Source organism: Balaenoptera ricei, chromosome 4 (genome assembly GCF_028023285.1).
Source record: "Balaenoptera ricei isolate mBalRic1 chromosome 4, mBalRic1.hap2, whole genome shotgun sequence".
NCBI lineage: Eukaryota > Metazoa > Chordata > Mammalia > Artiodactyla > Balaenopteridae > Balaenoptera > Balaenoptera ricei.
This window is the reverse complement of record NC_082642.1, coordinates 61,400,877-61,416,759: the sequence shown is the minus strand read 5'-3', so window position 1 is coordinate 61,416,759 and position 15,883 is coordinate 61,400,877. Positions and strand designations below refer to the sequence as shown.

General features: G+C 34.1%; 1 protein-coding gene across 3 annotated transcripts in view; it reads left to right on the top strand.

Annotated features, from left to right (window-relative positions):
* The window catches only part of BCHE (butyrylcholinesterase), a 76,321-nt gene that overhangs the window by 13,629 nt on the left and 46,809 nt on the right, over positions 1-15,883 (top strand). The window contains exon 3 of one of the 3 annotated variants that reach the window (XM_059921977.1): positions 8,389-8,619. The exons of the other annotated variants lie outside the window; for them this stretch is intronic. Coding sequence (XP_059777960.1) covers positions 8,389-8,404 — 16 coding nt within the window. The 3' untranslated portion in view covers positions 8,405-8,619. Of the gene's footprint in view, positions 1-8,388; positions 8,620-15,883 lie in introns of those variants that run through there. 3 annotated transcript variants of the gene reach the window in all.

Genomic DNA, 15,883 nt, shown 5'->3' with positions numbered 1-15,883 from the left:
AGTCCCTCATAAAATTTTATTTTCTTTAAATGATTAGTTATATTAATATAAATTCATAAAAGAAAAGAAAAAATATTCTTTTATGTTTACTCATGTATATACCATTTCCAGTGTTCTTTACTCTTTCTTGTGGATTCTACTTCTTATCTGACATCATTTCCCTTTGTGCTGAAGAACATCCTTCAGGATTTCTCATCGGCAGTTTGGCTAGTTACAAATGTCCTCAGCTTTTTTTAATCTGAAAATACCTTTATTTTGCTTCAATTGAATGATATATTTTTTAAGAAGATAGAATTCTGGTTTGATCTTTTTTTCTTTTATCAGTTTAAAGCCCTGTTTCATTTTCTTCTTATCTCTTCAGTTCTGATGTAAAGTGAGCCTTTATTCATATGATTGTCCACTGTATACAATTAAAAAAAAAATGTTTCCTCTGGTTGATTTCAAAATTTTCTGTTTATCTTTGGTTTCAATAGTTTGTTCATGATGTTTCCAAATGTGATTTCTTTGGTTAGGAGTTTTGTTTTGTTTTGGCCTGGTGTTTACTAAGATTCTTCCTGGTGATTTTCAATGTTACATTTGAGAAATTTTGTGTCAGTATTCCATCAAATATTCCTTCTGCCCCATTCTCACTCTTATCTCCTTCAAGAACTCCAAATATACATGCACTAGACTATTGAATTTTGTTCCACAGGTCTCTAAGGTTCTGTTCCCTTTTCTTCAGTTTTGCTTCTGTTTTTCAAATTAGATACTTTTGTTTTCTATTTTATTTATTTATTTTTAATATATCTTTATTGGAGTATAATTGTTTCACAATACTGTGTTAGTTTCTGTTGTACAACAAAGTGAATCAGCCATATACATACATATATCCCCATATCCCCTCCCTCTTGAGCCTTCCTCCCATCCTCCCTATCCCATCTCTTAAGGTCATCACAAAACATTGAGCTGATCTCCCTGTGCTATGCAGTAGCTTCCCACTAGCTATCCATTTTACATTTGGTAGTGTATATATGTCAGTGCTACTCTCTCACTTCGTCCCAGCTTCCCCTTCCCCCTACATGTCCTCAAGTCTGTTCTCTATGTCTGTGTCTTTATTCCTGCCCTGCCACTAGGTTCATCAGTACCGTGTTTTTAGATTCTGTATATATGCGTTAGCATACGGTATTTATTTTTCTCTTTCTGACTTACTTCACTCTGTATGACAGACTCTAGGTTCATCCACCTCACTACAAACAACTCAGTTTCGTTTCTATTCTTCCCTTGTCTTCAGTTTTGCTTCTGTTTTTCAAATTAGGTACATTTTTAAATTAGTTTCTCTGCAAGCTCAATGACTCTTCTATCTTCTTCAGTCTGTGGTTGAACTTACCCAATGATTTTTTAATTTCACTTATTAGTATTCAGATCTAATTTTTTTCAGTAGTTTCATTATTTTTCTGAGTTCCTCCCTGTTTTCTATTTAAAGATATTATTCTTTAAGTTCTTGAACATACTTAAAATAGCTGCCTTAAGGTTTTGTTTGCTCATCCAATATCTGTTTCACGGGTTCATTTTCTGTTTTCCTATTTCTTTGCATGTCTCGAAATTTTCAAATTTGTACTAGACTTTGTGGATGATATGAGTAGAAATTCTATATTATTTTAGGCTCTTCTGAAGAATGTACGTTTCCATGGAATAATGTTTGTTTGTTTGTTTGTTTTTAATTTTACTAGGCAGTTCAATTAAGGGATGTGTATAGACTTGAATTTTTCTCAAATGTGTATAGGCTTGGTTTTATATTTTGTTAGAGTGAATCCATGAAAGGCCCAAGATATTTTATAAACCCTCTAACTTGGCAAGACTTAAACTCCAATGTCCGTTGTCACTGAGGATATTACAGTTACTTGGTTTAAGTGTCTATTAGGATGGGGATAGACTGAGTCTCTTCATTCCCAAGTTATAACTTTCCACTCAGCTGGACTGAGTATTAATGAGATGAAAACAAAAGTGTTGACAACATTATAATAGTTATTCACTTTCCAGTTTTCCCATCTCTTTTCTGCTCTCAGCCCTGCAGCATCTTCTCCCTGTTTAGCCTCTCATACTCTCATCTTGTACATATTTAGCCCAAGACTCAGCCAAAGATCTGCAGGGAGACTTGTCTCACAGATTCTAGTTTCTTCTGTATCCTAGAACTCTTATTTCTGTCTTTTAACCTCAGTGAACCTACTGTACTCTGCTTAGTCTCAAGCTCCCTGCATCTTGGACAATAATTTATCCTTATGTGAGTAACCACAGTAAATGTGGACTTACCTTGAACTTCCCCTTCTCTCAAACATCATAGACTTATGCTGCCTGTTATCCAGTTCCTGAAACTCATTGTCTTTTTGTTTTGGTTTGTTTGTTTTTGGTCTAGTATATAATTGTTTTTGGTAGGAGAGTTAATCCAGTTTCAGTCACTCCATCATGGATGAAGATGAAAGCCCAACCTCTCTCCCATTTGTATTTTAATAGAATCTTAACCTTACATTTCTCATTCGTTCCTTGAAATTCATTTTTTTCAGTTACTTTAAAAGATCTTTTCAATTTCCAAGATATATTAGAAAAAAAACCTTTTAATTTGACTTCTTGCAAAAATAAAGAAAACATTATTCTGTGAAAGCACTAAATGGTATTCAAATTTAGTGTCTTTAGTTGCAGTCTTTGAGAGTCCTCATAAAGTAGAAGCCACAATGTATTTATGCCTTTGCTAGTTGGAATTTCCACCTATATGTACTTTGCTTGCTTCTGCTTTTCCCTCAATCCCATCTCTAAAAATGAATTAAACCCATATCCAAATAGCAGACAGTTCCATATGTGCATTATATCCAATATCGTAGAATAGGAGTTGTTGAAATATCCATATAACATATATATCCATCAATTATTCATCCAGTCAATAGCTTGATGACAAATAGATTAAATTAACCAGCACTTAATGACATATTTTCAGCACTACCTCAGTGATACAGGAAATTGGTGAAATCAAACTTGATTTGTCAGATAGAGCAGAACAGCTAAAGAAGGAAAATAAGCCAAAATACAATTAGTAGCATAACGTCAAATAGAGGATCATTATTCCAGGACAACTCCAGTTGCCTCCTGCTGTTGCAGAGCATCTTTTGTTTGCTATGTCCTCTCTGGGTGCTATTTTCAGAGCTCCTCCAGGGCACAACCTCAAGGAGAGCTATTCACAGTGCAGTTACAGTCTTCCCCATCGTAAGTGATAGCCCTGATGTGTCCAGTGTTAATCTTTCTACAGATCCTTTGTATATAATATAACCTTAGGCAAGTTACTTAAAATTCCTTACTGTTTTTCCTTATCTGAAAAATAGGACTATAAATATACAACCCTATTGACATGTTGAAATAAACCTTATCATTGACAGGAAACTGCATTCCTCCTTTCCATTAAACAAATTCAGTTTTGCCCCTACCAGGCATAAACTACTTCAATCTATTCTTATCTAAGATTAAATTTGGCTTCCTCCCAAGAATGTACAATTGTTTAACTTCCTGACTCAACATTAATCAAGTTTTCAAACAAATAAAGGTAAACTGCAAAATTGAGGCAATTAACTTGCTTCTGTCTTTTTGGTGAGAATTCATTTATTCGGAACAGCTCTGAATTTGTTACTGTTTCCTAATACTTTTTTGCCAGAAATAAATGATATAACACAAGGCACTCTTATTTTGTCCTAGTTTGATGTCATGAAACCAAAAAGTTAACAAAGTATTTTTAGTAACTTCACATCAGTATACCTGCTGCTATCCTTGTGTGTTTTATTTATTTATTATTTATTCCCTTACAGTGTGAGGAACAACTTATTAAATAGGAACAAAAATATACTACTAAACTTTCAGTCCCCTGGTTCACTGATCTGTAAAAAATAAATATAAACAGTTCTTGACATTTGTACTGGAAAGTAAGTGACATTAAATGAAATGCTAAGTCATTATTCCTTAGTGCACAAGATTACTTTGAATAATTGGGAGAATTTAAAATAGGCCTGCTTCTGTGTAATAAATTATGATTGCGATAATTAGAAATTACAGATTTGCCAGATTTCTAAAATAATGAACTTTATTGCTATATTCCAGATATATATATGATGGGTGTTTCATATGTATTGCTATAACTTCATTTTACTAGTAGGAGTGAACTTAATAATAATGTATTTTCTAATATTTATAATGTGAAGTTTATTTAATAATATTTAGTGTTTAATAGCTATATTTCTTTTGTGTGTACTTATATATGACACAAGAAATAAAGTGATTGAAATAACATTTCAACCCCACTTAATTTTCAAACAAGTATATTTTCTTTGTGTGTTCTTTTCTTTTCATCTCCTGGAATTATTTTATGTTTTTAAAAGGTAATAGAAAAACTGAAGAAAAGTTAAAGAAAATATTAGTGGAGAACTGGTGCCCCTTTATTCTAAATCTCTGTATAGGAACTTAGCATGTGTCTGTTCTCATTTTATAGAGTTTATATCCCTTCACCAAGATATTAATTTTCAAATTACACTTGAATTTATTTTTATTATATTTTCCAACTTAAAATAAATATTCTAGGACTTAATTACAACACACCTTTTAATAAGAGATGTCTTAAATACACCAAAAGAGTAGCAGTTAAAGATAGTTTTAAAGTGAACGGTACCATTATACTGACAAGGTATGAAGTATATGGATGCTATTATTAGAATGAAAATTTGCTGAAATGATGACACTATTTAACATTTTCTGATGAGAAGAGTGTGGTCCATAGAAGAAAAGTGAATTGGAGCTAATAGGGGAAGAGCAAAGATTAGCTATGACTCAAGACGATTAACTTTCATTTCCTTCTATTAACCATTCTCCAGGCTGTCTTCACCATGAATTATTATGAAAGCAGTCATTAAATATGCTTAGGAAATGCATTTGGTTGCAAACTTATAATTTTAACATGTTAGCATGCTGATACCTGCCTGGTTAATGTTACAGAGGTAAGGGCAGAGCATAGACTAAAATTAGACATCGTGACATACAGAGACAAATTTAAGTTTGTGAAAGACTGTCATCTGGCCATCTAGTCCAATTATTGTCAGCCTTATAATTAGATTTTTTGACAGATAATAGTTCATGTGGTTTCCAGAGTGAGGGAAAAAGTCCTTACTCTCCGATTCTATAATTATTTGTGGTACATTATCATAATTAACCTAACTGGAACATTTTGATGACTTCACAAAAGGGTTAGGGTTCAAGTCTCCTGGGATTTATTTTATTGTTATCATGACTGCACCAATGCATCAATGTTCTATCCCTTCAAATTCTTTTCTCCCCCTTAGGAATTAGGTGAGGATTTAGTAAGGAATAAAACAATAAATGTTGGCTGCAGTGTTTCTGTAAAATACTTAGTTTAACAAATAGAATATAAATGTAAGTGAAAAAATATACATATGCATTAGTGTAACTTATATGAAAAGAAAAGAATTATGTTACAGGACAATTTAAAATGTACATAAGATTACTTGCAAGACCATATTAGAGTGTCGCAATATTTTACCATCAGTGACAGTGGAATGAGGAGAAACCAGATTCCCCAAAAGGCTACTACCTCTACAAAGATAGCTATACTGGAATATATTTGACTAAGTGTTTTGAAATACTCTTCACAGTGAAGTAAGGGAAAACTAATGTTTTTGGGGTATAAGGGAGCTCATTAAAACATAGAAAATTATATTTATAGGATCAATTTACTTGGAAATAGCTTAATGTGATTTGTTCTCTATGTTTGCCCAAAGTTTTTTCTGTATTTGGAAAAATTACAACATACAGTCTACCTGTAAATCTTAAGTTCAATCTGAAATTAGAATTAATTATCAATTATTTTTTAAATTTTAAAATTTTCAGGAATGTACACATAAATGCAATACTTCAAAAGACTTGTCAGATACAAAATAATAACCTCAAAATAACAAAATGCAGTAACCAAAATGTGACTTTAAATATTTTGCTGTTTAAAATACTATATTTTTCTGACTGTTCCATAGTCAGATATGATTAAAATGTGGTTGGTTATATTAAGTTCCAAGAAATTGTTTTTGCTCCAATTTTCCTTCCCAGTCAGTAACACTCAAGATCAGAGCTAAAAAGCATAACTCCACTCTTTTAAATTTTCTGTATGTTAATATCGCTCCTGGACACCTTCACATTAGCATGATAGATACTATTAACCTGGTGGGATAATCTATTGATTTATTATACATGAAATGTTAATATTCACCTGTCCACAGACCTCTGTTATGTAAAAGCAAGTGAATCTTTATCTTACAAATTAAATTGAATTACTTTTGGTGTATCATTCTCTCAGGATTGATATATAAATAATATTTGTTTTATGACTAGAATTATTAATTACAAAATATATTTTATCTGATAAATAATAACCCAATGATATCACAAGTGTTAGAATTTATGTTTTTCTTAAAAGCCATAATGCCAATCAGGCTCTTGCTCGTTTGATAATGTTTCTGGAAATAGGAAAAATTACACATTTTATGAAGCTCCTTGTAATTAAAACTTACATCTTTTATAAAGCACTTGCTAATCACAAATTAATAATGTTTCTTTAGATGGGTCATGGAATATGATGATTTGTTTATTCATTCTTCAATTTAGTCATTCAACAAATATATTTGAAAGCCTGTATGCACCAAGTATTACTTAGGTGATGTGAATACAGCAGTAATCAAAATATACCGAGGGAAAGAAAGAAAAAAAACGAAAAGGAAAACGTTGGAGGGGAAAAAAAAAAATCCCAGAGGAAGTTTCTACCTTCAGGGGCCTTACAATTTATAGACGGAAAAAGACAATAAACAAATGTATAATATGTCTTATAGTGATCAGAGTTCTGAAAAAAAATTAAGCATATTTAGGGACATAGAGCCTGAAGTGAGTGGAATGTGATACTATTTGTAGGGTTGCCGTGAAAAGCCTCTCACAGAGTTATATTAGAGCGAAATGACAGAGTTAATCATGTGGATATCCAGAGAAAAATGTTGTGTCGGTATCTTGGGAAAAAGTTTTCTCAGGAGAGAAAGCAGCAAGGACGTGCCCTAAGACTGAAATATTTAGGATGTTGCAGGAACAGCAAGACAGCAAGTGTATGTGAGGGGTAAGTGGTAAAAGGCAAAGTCAGAGAAGCACAGAGGGTCAAGCTATATAAGATTTGGAGCTTAGATACGTTTTCTGGAATCGACTCTGAGTGAAACAGTAAGACGTGGAACATTTGGGGCAATCGAGTGGCATAATTTGACTCAAAGTTTATAAGCATGTCATCTCTCTGGTAGGTAAATAAGAGTGAATCAGAGAAAGGAGCTAGGAGGCTATTATAGTAACCCAGGTGGTGTCTTGAATTAGGTATAACTGGAAAGGAATGGTCAGGATATACTTTGAAAGAAGATCTGACAGGATTTGCTGATAGATTGGATGTGGGATATGAGAGAGCAAGTGGAGAAGAGGATGCACCAAGTTTTTTGACCTGAGCCACCAGAAGAACAGAGGTGCCAATTTCTGAGATAGGGATGACTACGGTAGGATAATGGTTGAGATTGTGTAATCAAAAGTGCTGATTTAAACATTTTAAATTTAAGCTGCCTATTCTGTAGACACTTGGAGCAGTAAAATAGCTATTCTAATACTGAAGTCTGAAATTCAAGGGAGAGGCAGAAGCTAGAGATATAAATTTGGTATCTAACAACATGAAAATGGTATTTAAAGTCACGAGAAAGGACTATATCATTTACGGAGGCAGATGTCTGAGTTCTTCAAGGTTAGAGATTTGGAGAAGGAAGAGTAACGAGCAGAGAGAATAGAATGCTTAGCCAATGAGTTAGAAGACCAACTAGGAGAACAAGATATCTCCCAAGACCAAATGAAGAAAGCATTTCAAGGAGGGAGTGAATATCTGTATCAAATATAGGATAAGCATAAGGAAAACTATATGAAACTGTATATAAAGTTTCGTGGGTTTGGAACTGTGGAGGTTATTGGTGGCAAAGATACCTGCTATTTTGATGGAGTGATAGGAACTAAAACCTTAATGGCAATTCAAAGGAGAATGAGAGGAAAATAATTAGAAATTGCAATTTGAATCGTCTTTTTCGAAGAGCTTTACTTTTAAGTGGAACAGGGGAATTGAACCAGGGGATGTGGGAACAAGAGAGCAGGAGGTGTTTTTGATTGTTTTTGCTTTTTCATGGGAGATGTTGCAACAGGTTTGTGTGCTGATGGGAATGGTATAGTGATTAATGTGACTAATAATGGTTTTGTGTCAGCATCATAATCATCTACCTAACTTTATTCATTTATTTATTTTCTTTTTAGAAGACAATGCATCTAAACACAATGCAAACCCTTTGGTTAGAAATCAGGCTGTCGGTAACTTGGATTTTGAAGAGCACAAACTAAGGGAATCAAGAGATGGGAAGCAAAGGGAAAGTAAAACCACCACCCAAATATTCTGAACATCAAAAAAAGGCTGTCATGAAATATTTCTTTGATATTCATTCCACAGAAAAGATTGTATTTCATCCTTTGGAACCTATGGACTTATAATGTGCCCTAAATTCTGAAAGAATTATTTCTCTGTTTTTAAGATGAGACACAATCAGAAGCAGCAGATTTCTGAGAGCTAAGGCAGGAAGCAAGCAACTTTGCAACAGAACTGAGAGGTCACAGACTAACAGCCAGACAAGCAGCTGTGGGTGGGGGAGGGGCAGTAAACTCTAATGCACAACCTCCTGTTAAGTAGTGACAAAATATTGACCCTGAGTCCACAAAACATGTTATGTAGTGCCTTCCATGCATCCTTTAAGATTCAAGGAAGTATTATGCAATATCTGTTAGGAAAATTAATTTGTTAAAATAAAATTAATGCGGTTACAATAAAAATAACTGAGCCCTTAAGGAATATGCCTCACACATGACCTATACATAATAATTTAGGCTATTGTTGTGGTCTGAATATTCTTAAGAAAGTACTGACCAAGTAGGTTTGGATTAACAATTTTAAGCCTATAGTATTATTCATATTAATAATAACATCAGTTAAAATGTATTAACTGCTAACATGTGCTTGTTCTCTGCTCAGGACTTCACTTTCATTAGGACAGACAACTTTCTAAGGAAGTATGATCATCATCAACAGGTGGTGACAAGGATACTGAGGGTATTTAAAGAACTTAAGCTGCTCAAAATTCCACATGTATTAGTAAAAACCAGAGCTCCAGCTTGAGCCCTGTGTTCTGATGGAAGAACCCAGGTACTTTTTTCCTGTACTTTGTCCCCTCTATATTAGAATTTTTGTATACCAATGGGAAAGGGAAAGAGCAAATAATTGAATCTTTTCTGCCCTTAGTTTCCTTATCTTTAATATGGGAGTGCTAATACCTATCTCCTGGCTGTCATGGAAATTTGAGAAACCACATGTAAAATATCTGACATATTTCCAGACACATACTGCAAGTAAGGTTGATGGATAAAGAACAGGATACTTAGTTGATTAGTTACATATTGTTTAGGTCAACTAGACAGGTATTTTTTTAGTGTAAGTATGTCTCATAAGTCTGCATGGGGCATACTTAAACTAAAAAAATAAATAAATAAATAACTTGTTTAGCTAAAATTCACTATTAACGTGGGGTCCTGTTTTGTTTTGTTTTGTTTGTGCTAAATCTGGTAACCCTAACTGGAAGTCAGATGGCCTACAGCAACTGTGAAGTAGCCCCAAGGAACAAAGTTTGGCAAAAGCTGAAAAAGTATTGGAGGGAAGTTCAGTGAAGGGCTTGAAGCCGAATCCGGCCTCTGTACCCCGACAACAAATTAAATCTTGGAGACAGAGTTTTGGATGAAGTAGAAAAGAATAGCTTTATTGCTTTGCCAGGGAAAGGGAGCCACAGTGGACTAATGCCCTCAAAACTGTGTGTCCCAACTTGGAGAGGCAGTAAGAAGTTTTATAGCACTGGTTCAAAAAGGGCGTGATCAGCTCGTGGACATTCTTCTGACTGGTTGGTGGTGAAGTAAGTGGGAGTCCGCATCATCAACCTCTTGGTTCCAACTGGTCTGGGCTCTATGTGCTTGTGGGCAGCATACTGTTATCTTCTCCCACCTGGTGGGAGTTTCAGTATCTGCAAAACAGCTCAAAGTACATGTATGTTATGTGTATCCCTTAAAGGAGAACCAGGACTTTGCCCCAAGGCTGCACCATTGTTTCTTTTGACTGTTCCTCCCTTGTCTCCACATCCCCTCTCTTCCCTAATTAGCAACTGTTTGAACCTGCTCATTGGAACTCAGGGAAGGTCATAGAGTCTGAATGAAGCCTATTTCCTGTAACCAAGAAATGAGGGACACAGAAAGGTTTTTGTGCCCAGGAGCCCCACAGGGTCCTGCTCAGTATCAGGCCCACAGGTTGGTAGGAAGAAGAACAGAATAAAAAAAATGGACACTGAAGTGAGAACTCATTCTCACAACTGGATCAGGCCAGCAGGGATTGGAGAAGGAGGCTATCAAGGTGAAACCATGCAACTGAGATTAGGACTTGAATCCACGTGCCAGGACTCGGACCCAGCCAAAACCCAGACTGGGACTTGAACCCACAGTCTTTTAATTAGATTCACTCACCTGGTATCTGGACTTACTGAGGCTCAGGTTCTTTTTGTCTCAGCACAGAAGGTATTCAGTGAGAGACAAAGTGATAGGCAAGAATTGGATTTATTTAGGGAGAAACACACTCCACAGACAGAGTATGGGCCATCTCAGAAGGCAAGAGAAGCACCAGGGTATGGGGGTTGTCAGTTTTTATAGGGGTGGTTAATTTCATAGGCTAATGAGTGGGAGGAGTATTCCAGCTATTTCGGGGAAGGGGCAGGGATTTCCAGGAGTTAGGCCACTGCCCACTTTTTGACATTTTGTGGTCGGCCTTGGAGCTGTCATGGTGCCTGTGGGTGTGTCATTTAGCGTGCTCGAGGTCTAGTGGAAGTCAGTTGTCTGTCATCTTGGACCTAGTTGGTTCTAACCAGTTTATGTCGTGCCCTTGGGGCTATGTCATTCTTTTAAATGTTGTGCTGTGCCCCATTTCCTCCAGTTTCAAAGGGACTCACTGCATTTCTACTGTCCTGGTTGCATTTCTCAAGGTTGGCTCTGGGTTTAGGCAGGACTCAATCTGCATATTTAGGGTTTCCATTAAGTGTCAAGTGAGCTAAGGAAAGTAAAGATCAACATCATAAGGGCAAAAGTTGGTCTAAATATTAGCATTATAATAGAAATAAGGTTTCCTTCTCCCTCACCCTAAATCTCTAAAGCTCTGAATATGCATTTGAGTTTATTTCATTGTTTATTTTTGGATTTTTGTTTTGTTTTTTTTTTTCTGTTTAAGAAAAGATAACCTCTGGGAAATGAATGTTTCATAAAATGTGTTCATAAAGACTTTTGAATCATATTAATAAACCCTGAAATAAAGAATGAGGGGAAAATAACATAAACCAGAAAATGTTATTTGTAGATTCTTCAAACTAATTCTATTTATAACACTAGACTGCAATCTCAGATTTCATTTTTAAGTTATTACCCCCCAAAATTATTTACAATGTTCTATCTACTTATCAATTTGAGTTACTAGAAAATAAATTACTCAGACCTTGTAATATAAGGGGGTTTATTACAAAGTAACCATTGTGGAAGTTAAAGAAGCCTAACAACTATAAAAATAATTAAAGTTCAAGGATGTACAAGTCCTAATATTATCTCCTCCATCAACTTGGGGTTCAGATAGTCTATTAGTTACTTGGGCTTCTAATGAACTAAGTGTAAATTAAGATAGGTTTTTTGATCTCTACCTAAATTATAATATAGAGCCACATTGGATGGTTTATATCTTTAATTAATTACATTCTTTTTCTACCACGAGTACAATAGAGATCATTTATATGTAATGAATAAGTAATTTTAAAGTGAGAAAAATTATTAACTTCTAAATATGAAATTGAACCTCATCTTTACAATTGCCCTTTCTTATGTGGAAACTTTTACAGAAAATTTGCTTAAAACATAAATTTATATTCATTGTTGCCAAACGACAAAAATAAAACAACTTAGTATCGGGTTTGGTGTTCTATTCAAGAGAAAACAGTCTATGGACTGGGGGAATACAGTGCTTCACAAGCAGTGTAGCGCTCTTCCTGAGGGATGTTTGGACGGGAGCGAGTTTTATAGACTTTAGAAGCAGTAAGAAGGAGACAGGACAGGACTGACTGGCATTGCATGTGTGACCTTATTAAAGATCAAGGATAAGGAAACAAGTATAGAGCCCAGAGTTGACTTGATGTTTGGGGATTGGCTGACTGGATGTACGGTTGACCCTTGAACAATGCTGGGATTAGGGGCACCCACCCTCCTGTGAAGTTGGAAATCCAGTATAATTTATAGTTGGCCTCCGTATACGTATTCCACGGCTTCAGATTCAAACAACGAAGGATCGTGTAGTACTGTAGTATTTATTATTGAGAAAAATATGCATATAAGTGGACCTGAGCAGTTCAAACCCATGTTGTTCAAGGGTCAACTGTACTACTTTTCTGGTAAAACAGAGCATTTACAGGAGTACAAAAGTTATCAAAGTTTGGGTTTGCTGATACAGCACCCCAGGCAGGAGCAGTTCCACCTTAGGCCTGGAAATTATTTCAACATTGTCTTTTAACATTTTTGTCTCCAGTTTTTGGACTAGGGAAAGATTTTGGTGTCAATAAGTGAATCTAAATGGTGGATCAATTAAGGTTTTAACAGAATATGCTCAACCAACTTTTCAACGTAGTTAAGGATCAATAACCTTTATCTTGTAAAGTAGTTTTGACTTTATAAAATATTGGTACATCATATGTAAATTCTTCCATTGTAAACCTGCTCTAGATATAAACATAATCAGATATCCACAAGTGGACGATAATAAGGTGATGAAAAATCAAAATTGATCTTCAATCTTTAGTGATTTAAGAACTGAAAATTATTCAGTAAAGAAGAAAACAAGAGAATAAAAGATGATTGTAAGAAAATGAACAAAAATATTTGATAATTTAATATTGAAAATAATAATAAAAATTAGTCCAATATCAAAAAGATTCCAGTTACATATTAAAGTATTTTTATTTAACTTTTTAAAGTATTTAAAAAAATTATTGGTAAATAGTCAAAGTGAACTTATTTCTTGTTTAACAACATGCCACAGAACATTGATTTATTATAATTCTGCAGTTTGTGTGGTTTAATCCACAGTATCTTCTCTTTATACCATTTTTTCCCTGGTTAAAAAGTTTTGAACCATAATCCTGACCAAAAAAAATGTATGCAGAAAACCATCATGGAACGAAAGTAAAGATGGTTGAGCAACTAGAGAATTGTGGAAATCCTATGACATTATGAAGGGCATTCTAAACATTTTTACTAGCTTGAAATGATAAACAACAGAGAAAGGGGTTAGAAAAAATCGGGAAGAACTAATGCCAATGTACAATGCTTTGGAGCATATCCCTTAATAACTAGAATATACATACTTCCATATTAAAGAAGGTATATTTAGTAAGTTTCCCCCTTCACACCCGTACACTATCAGGGTGTATGCCTAGCCACGGTATTACATCTCTTCCTATAGAATATTATTTAAACATTTTTCACCGTGGGAAGATACCACATTAAAGACGGCTCAAATAAATATTAATGACATCATTAGTAACTAGCAAAAAATATGAAAAATGTATGTAAAATATTTCATTTTCATTTTACTTCTCTGGCACTCTACAACAGTTAAGTTATAATTAGAATGCAATAATTGAATTTAAAATTTCACAAAATTAGAAATGCCAATTTTAAGCATAGTTTAAAAATTGAACTTTCCATTTATTTGAAACCATAATACTGTAGTTTTATAGTTTTCTTATGTCCAGCATGTGAAACAAATGGTTAGGTTATCATGCCACCAAGAACATATTTAATGCCTTAAACCTAAGCATAGAGTATAAACAGTGATAAATTTAATACTTTTGTCTTTTAAGTCTTGTGGTAGATCCACAAAAATATAAAAGACTTATGAGATACAATTTTTATCCAGTTATGGATTTATATCTAAGAAAACTTTGAACAAGGATATTACAGTATATTTTTATCTCATCAAACTGTTTAACTATTGATAAAATTATGTATTTCAGAGTTAGTACCAAAGTGTTAAGAATGGATAAAGACTAAAAATATTTACTTGTATAATTTTCTGTTTGTTCCTGAGAGAATGAGGTGGTCCTTTATCTGTTCTTGAAAGTCTGTACTCACAGAATCTTCAGGATCTAGTGTGCAGATATTTTGAACTCTTGAACTGATCTACAGTAAAAAGAATCTCTAGAGAATGATGGATGAGAAGGAGAGAAAAGAAAGAAAAAAAATAGAAATTTATCAAGTTTCTAGCTTTGGACTAAGTGTGTTTATGTACATTAATGCATTTAATTTAATTTTGACAACAAATTTGCTTAGAAGGTATTATCTCTCCTAGTTAGATGAAGAGATAGGGTGAATAAAATTGGGCAAAATCAAAGGTTAGACATGGTTTGTAATGGGCTTCTGACCCAAGTCTTTCTGACGCCAAAGCCCATTTTTTTTCCACTAGATCACGTAGCCACCTTGCCACTCTAGATATTACTATGTTTACTATTATTTTTTAATCCCTACTATGTCCACTACTTACTCCAGAAAATTCTGTGCTTAAGCTGAAATCTATGCACTAGGAAGGTAACAATGGTTATCCATGTGCCTTACCTTCTCGCTGAGGAAACAAGAAGCCTAAATTATCAGATTAAATTGTCTTTATTTCAAATTTAGAAATTAAAATTTTAATGCTGAAAATAGAAATCCAAAAATAGAATTTTTGAAGAGAAAATCAAATTAATTTCTACTGTCAGTTGAGTTTTGTGTTTTTTGGTAGATGCAGATATTTCATTTATTCCCAGAACATTACCATTGTCTATTCATACAAAACCCCTCTCATGTTTAAAATAATTTTATTACTTTTCAATTTATCCTTCATTCTTGAATTTCTCTCCGCATTTACATCCCTCTGTCATGCACATTTGCACACAGGTGGGGCACCTGTTCATGAATATATAGGTAGGTGTGTCTTCACTTTTATTTCAGACTCTTGTCCTTGGTATTAAATGGAAATTTAGTTAGAAGAAGAACTAGACCTCCACCTGCATGTGCAGAATCATTTCTAATTTCACCTCTTCTGTGAGGTTTGTAACTGCCTCTTAAATGGAGATCTAAATCCCTCCACTTTAGATTCTTTTGCAGTTTGAGGCTTCCACTTTTGAGCCAGATTGTTTCATTTCTCAGGTTGTCATATTCTACTAGTTAAAATTTAACATTGCTACTGTTTTCATGGCTGATTTAAAAAATTAAAGATTTATTGTGTCTACTTCAGCTATCAGTTGTGTACTGCAGCTTCATTTTTATCATTGCTGTGAAATAAACCAGTCAATTTAATTTATAACTCAAGTAAAATGTAAAAAAAAAAAAAAAGGATAATTCATTCAACTGCATGTTTTAATCAGAGTTTTAATGTATTAATCCTGAATCAGATGTTTCTGTTTGTGCAGAAGTTTCCCCTCAGTCTTATGTTCTGATCTTGCCACAGTTTGTTCTTTGAGTTGAAAGCACCACACCAATTCTTCATTTAATGTTATACTGAAGAACAGAAATTTTAAAAGAGATAACAGCTTACCTCAAGGACTGCTAAGGAAACCAATGTCAAATAACTTGCTATTAATTTCAAATGGAGGAACTTGAT